This window comes from Dysidea avara, chromosome 6 (genome assembly GCF_963678975.1).
Source record: "Dysidea avara chromosome 6, odDysAvar1.4, whole genome shotgun sequence".
NCBI lineage: Eukaryota > Metazoa > Porifera > Demospongiae > Dictyoceratida > Dysideidae > Dysidea > Dysidea avara.
Window position 1 is genome coordinate 33,279,219 of NC_089277.1, and position 3,432 is coordinate 33,282,650.

The 3,432-nt window shown below is 40.3% G+C and overlaps 1 protein-coding gene across 1 annotated transcript; it reads left to right on the forward strand.

Annotated features, from left to right (window-relative positions):
* On the forward strand, positions 1–2,713 carry LOC136258097 (uncharacterized). The gene is made up of 14 exons (XM_066051400.1): positions 1–232; positions 281–356; positions 409–523; positions 574–674; positions 726–911; positions 964–1,031; positions 1,081–1,234; positions 1,282–1,352; positions 1,412–1,516; positions 1,617–1,716; positions 1,765–2,034; positions 2,091–2,152; positions 2,201–2,263; positions 2,320–2,713. The coding sequence occupies exons 1-11, from the start codon at positions 67–69 to the stop codon at positions 1,829–1,831; spliced, it is 1,209 nt and encodes a 402-aa protein (XP_065907472.1). The 5' UTR covers positions 1–66; the 3' UTR covers positions 1,832–2,034; positions 2,091–2,152; positions 2,201–2,263; positions 2,320–2,713.
* The last annotated feature ends 719 nt before the right edge of the window (positions 2,714–3,432 follow it).

Sequence of the window (3,432 nt, forward strand, 5' to 3'; positions counted from 1 at the left end):
ACATGATGTTCATGACGCATTTATTCGTAAGCTCATGTTACGGGCGCGCACTTAATTGTCGAAAATATGGCGTCCAGTGCAGCGTTAGTGAGTGCGGAGCGAAACCCTCTTGGAAAGAGGTTAAACAGCCAAACAAAGTTTCTACTCATGAAGCTATGGACCTACTTCGAGCAAGAAGCGAACAAGTCTAAAGTTTCCGTCAATGTGAAGCAGAGAATCTCTAAGGCCACTGGTATTAAATATCTTTGCAGCTGGGTTTGGTATTGATTTCGCCACGTAGGGATTTCAGAGTCATCTATTGTAAGAGTGAGGATGGAGTACCGCAAGAAAGGCGGGTTTTCTACGCCAAGAAAAAGGTACAAAAGTAGTTTGCAGGAGGCTACTCTATTCATCTAATCGTCACTGCAGGTACAAACGTTCACGAATCCGTGTCGATGCAGACAGTTTCGACCGGGATGCAATCAGACGGAAAATACATTCGTTATACGACAAGAAAGAAAATCTATCACTGTCGAAGATTTTGGTGGGTGAATTTGAACGCTCGAGCCTTTGGTTTTGTTACTCCGTCTACAGTCAAAACTCCAGAATGATGGTGTTTTCTCCGGGGGAAGAACATCACTTAGAAGGGTATTGAAGGATATGGGATTCAAGCATAGAACGATTAATGACAAGAGGTTAGTATTGTACCAGTTTGTGTGTTTTAATTTTACTACACATACATGCAGGGTATACTATGAGCAGCCCCGTATAGTCCATCAGCGTCATAAATATTTGAGACGAATGAGGCGCAACAGAACTGAAGGGAAACCAGTGGTGTACTTGGATGAGACTTGGGCCAATGCGCATGATGGAAAATCCAGAGCCTGGGTAGAGGCTGATAAGACTACTGGGGGGACTATAGGAGGAGTCAGGTTGGTTAAATAGCTTTCAAAAGTATGCTTGTTTAACCTAATTTATACATAGCAAGCCATCAGGTAAAGGAGAGCGCCTTATTATCTTACATGCTGGAGGCAAAGATGGATGGGTTCCCGGTAATTTTCTATGATGTGAAGTATCCAGTAAACACAGTTGTTCTTTCAGGTTGTGATTGGGTTTTTAAAGCCAAGAAAGGATCTGCAGCTGATTACCATCAAGAAATGAATGCAGAGAATTTTGAAAGGTGGTTTAAAGAAAAGTTACTTCCAGCATTACCAGCCAATTGTCTGATTGTAATGGACAATGCCAGTTACCATAGGTAGGTATTAGATTTGTCAACTGTAAACATTACTGTGTTAACTGCAGTCGCCACTTGGAGGAGCAACCAAAGCAAAAGTGGCAAAAAGCACAGCTGAAAGAGTGGTTAAATAAGAAACGTAAGGCAGTGTGTATATACTGTCACTGTTTCAGTATGTGACTGTATGATGATTCACAGGTATAGCATATCCAGAAAGTTCACTGAAAAGAGATCTGTGGGAAATCATCAAACGAGCAAAAACTCCTGCAAGATATGCTATAGATGAGATAGCTGGAAGTAAAGGTATGTTAAGTGTATACATTGTGGCTCTGACATTTTTCTGGTATGGCTTTTTTCTGGTATACTGTTGTGATCCCAGTTCTTTCGGCTAACATAATAATAGGCCATGAAGTAGTCAGACTACCAGTTGCACACTGTGAACTGAATCCTATTGAGATGGCCTGGAGTCAAGTGAAGGGACACGTAAAGCGGAACAACAAGAGGTATATCAACATTGTTATGGACATTGTTATAGTTTGGCATCTATTTAGGTTTACTTTGACTGAAGTTAAGGAACTGGTTTATCAAGGATTTGAGGCTAGAGGTGGCAATCTTTGATAAAGCACGTTCAAGAAGAAGTCGAAGATCATTACTGGGAACAGGATGGACTTCATGAGGAACTTCTAGAACGATTCCTCATTCATGTCAGCAGTGATAGTAGCGATAGTGAAGATGGTGATGGTGGTGATGGTGGTATTAATGACTCCTCCACCACCAGCAACAGTGAGTCCGAGTCTTCTTCTGAGCCTACTTCATCTGATGTAAGATTGTTTGATATTTACAATACTAGTGTTACAACTTGTATGTTGTTCTCCAGGAGTCATCGGATGGCTGGGATTGAACTCTGCAAAGTACATGAAAAAAAACAACAGATGAAGTGTAAGTGCATGCACTTTCAAAGTTATTGTTACTTTATTATGCTTGCAGAAGGTGAACATACCAGACATTGTGTATATTGATCAGTACAGGAGTGTTTAAAAGTCACTAAAGGTATTATAGGTCCAAATGCATACAAACAGTATTTCATTTAGTGAAACTTTCTGTAGAGTTCTGTGGGAATGTGACTTTGAGAACCAGGTGCTGATTTGAAACGGCTTGTATGGCATGTGCACAAAGTGATGGGAAAAGGATTAAAATGACAAATTGACTAGATGGGAATAGGAGAGAATAAGCAGCTGTGTGGTAAATGTGAAGTTAAAAACATGTTGTTTGCCTCACTTGCAGGTACACCTATGCTGGATAAAAGTACTTGAGCTGTTATAATTTGGGTTTTTACTCTTAATGGCTGAAAGAGGTTTTTCCCCTGAAGATAAGTGGGCCACTTACCTTCTAAATACAATGCAACAGTGGCCCCAGCTCTTCTACTCACGCAACTCTGTTTTACACACACAAAAACTGTTTATTTTTTCTTGCAAAAGTGTATTACAGCCTCTTACATAACAGATGGTGATATCATGCGTGTTGAGGGCGGGAGTGTGACGTCTGGCTTCGCCACAAACATGTGTCAACATGAATATCAAAGGGCCGCGCTTTAGAGGCTTCCCCATTGAAAATGTATGGAGAAACTTTGCAGTGTCATAACTAGAGTGTCTTACATTCGAATGAAGCGCTTTTAATATATTTTTAGCGGATTGAGAAGCGCTACGTATCGAGCAATACAGGAGGCCCGTGCGATGTAGCAATCGTAAGTTATTAATCGTTTTTGAGGGTTCAGCTCAACGCGAACGTACTATAGGTAGTCCAAAAGATAGTATGTTTTAATTCTTGAGTATATACATTTCTCACAGAGTTTGGAATAGCAAGATGACTAGTCTATTGTGGCCACGTGTACACAAACTACTGTGGAATTGTGGTCGCAACTGTAGTCACACCAACTCAGCATTTGCTTTTGATATTTGTAGTGAAACTCAGTACTTGTCATACAGATCTTACAACATACAAATATAAAATTTTTGGATGTATTTACCCATTCACTTGACTGGACTTTTGGATTGCTGGACTAGAATACTGGGCTGGATTACTAAAATGGATTACTGGACTCACATTGAGTTTGCTCAAGTACCTTTTCAACTATTATGCATCACTAGCAATATACAGACATATTAAAAATAAGAAATAGGGATCGCTGAAAAAAGCCATGAAACAAGAAGGGATCGCTG

Coding starts and splice junctions, on each gene's coding strand:
- LOC136258097 (XM_066051400.1), top strand. CDS start 67: ATGGCGTCCAGTGCAGCGTTAGTGAGTGCGGAGCGAAACCCTCTTGGA. Junction 1,353..1,411: donor AGAGTGGTTAAATAAGAAAC/GTAAGGCAGTGT, acceptor GATGATTCACAG/GTATAGCATATCCAGAAAGT. Junction 1,517..1,616: donor TGAGATAGCTGGAAGTAAAG/GTATGTTAAGTG, acceptor ACATAATAATAG/GCCATGAAGTAGTCAGACTA.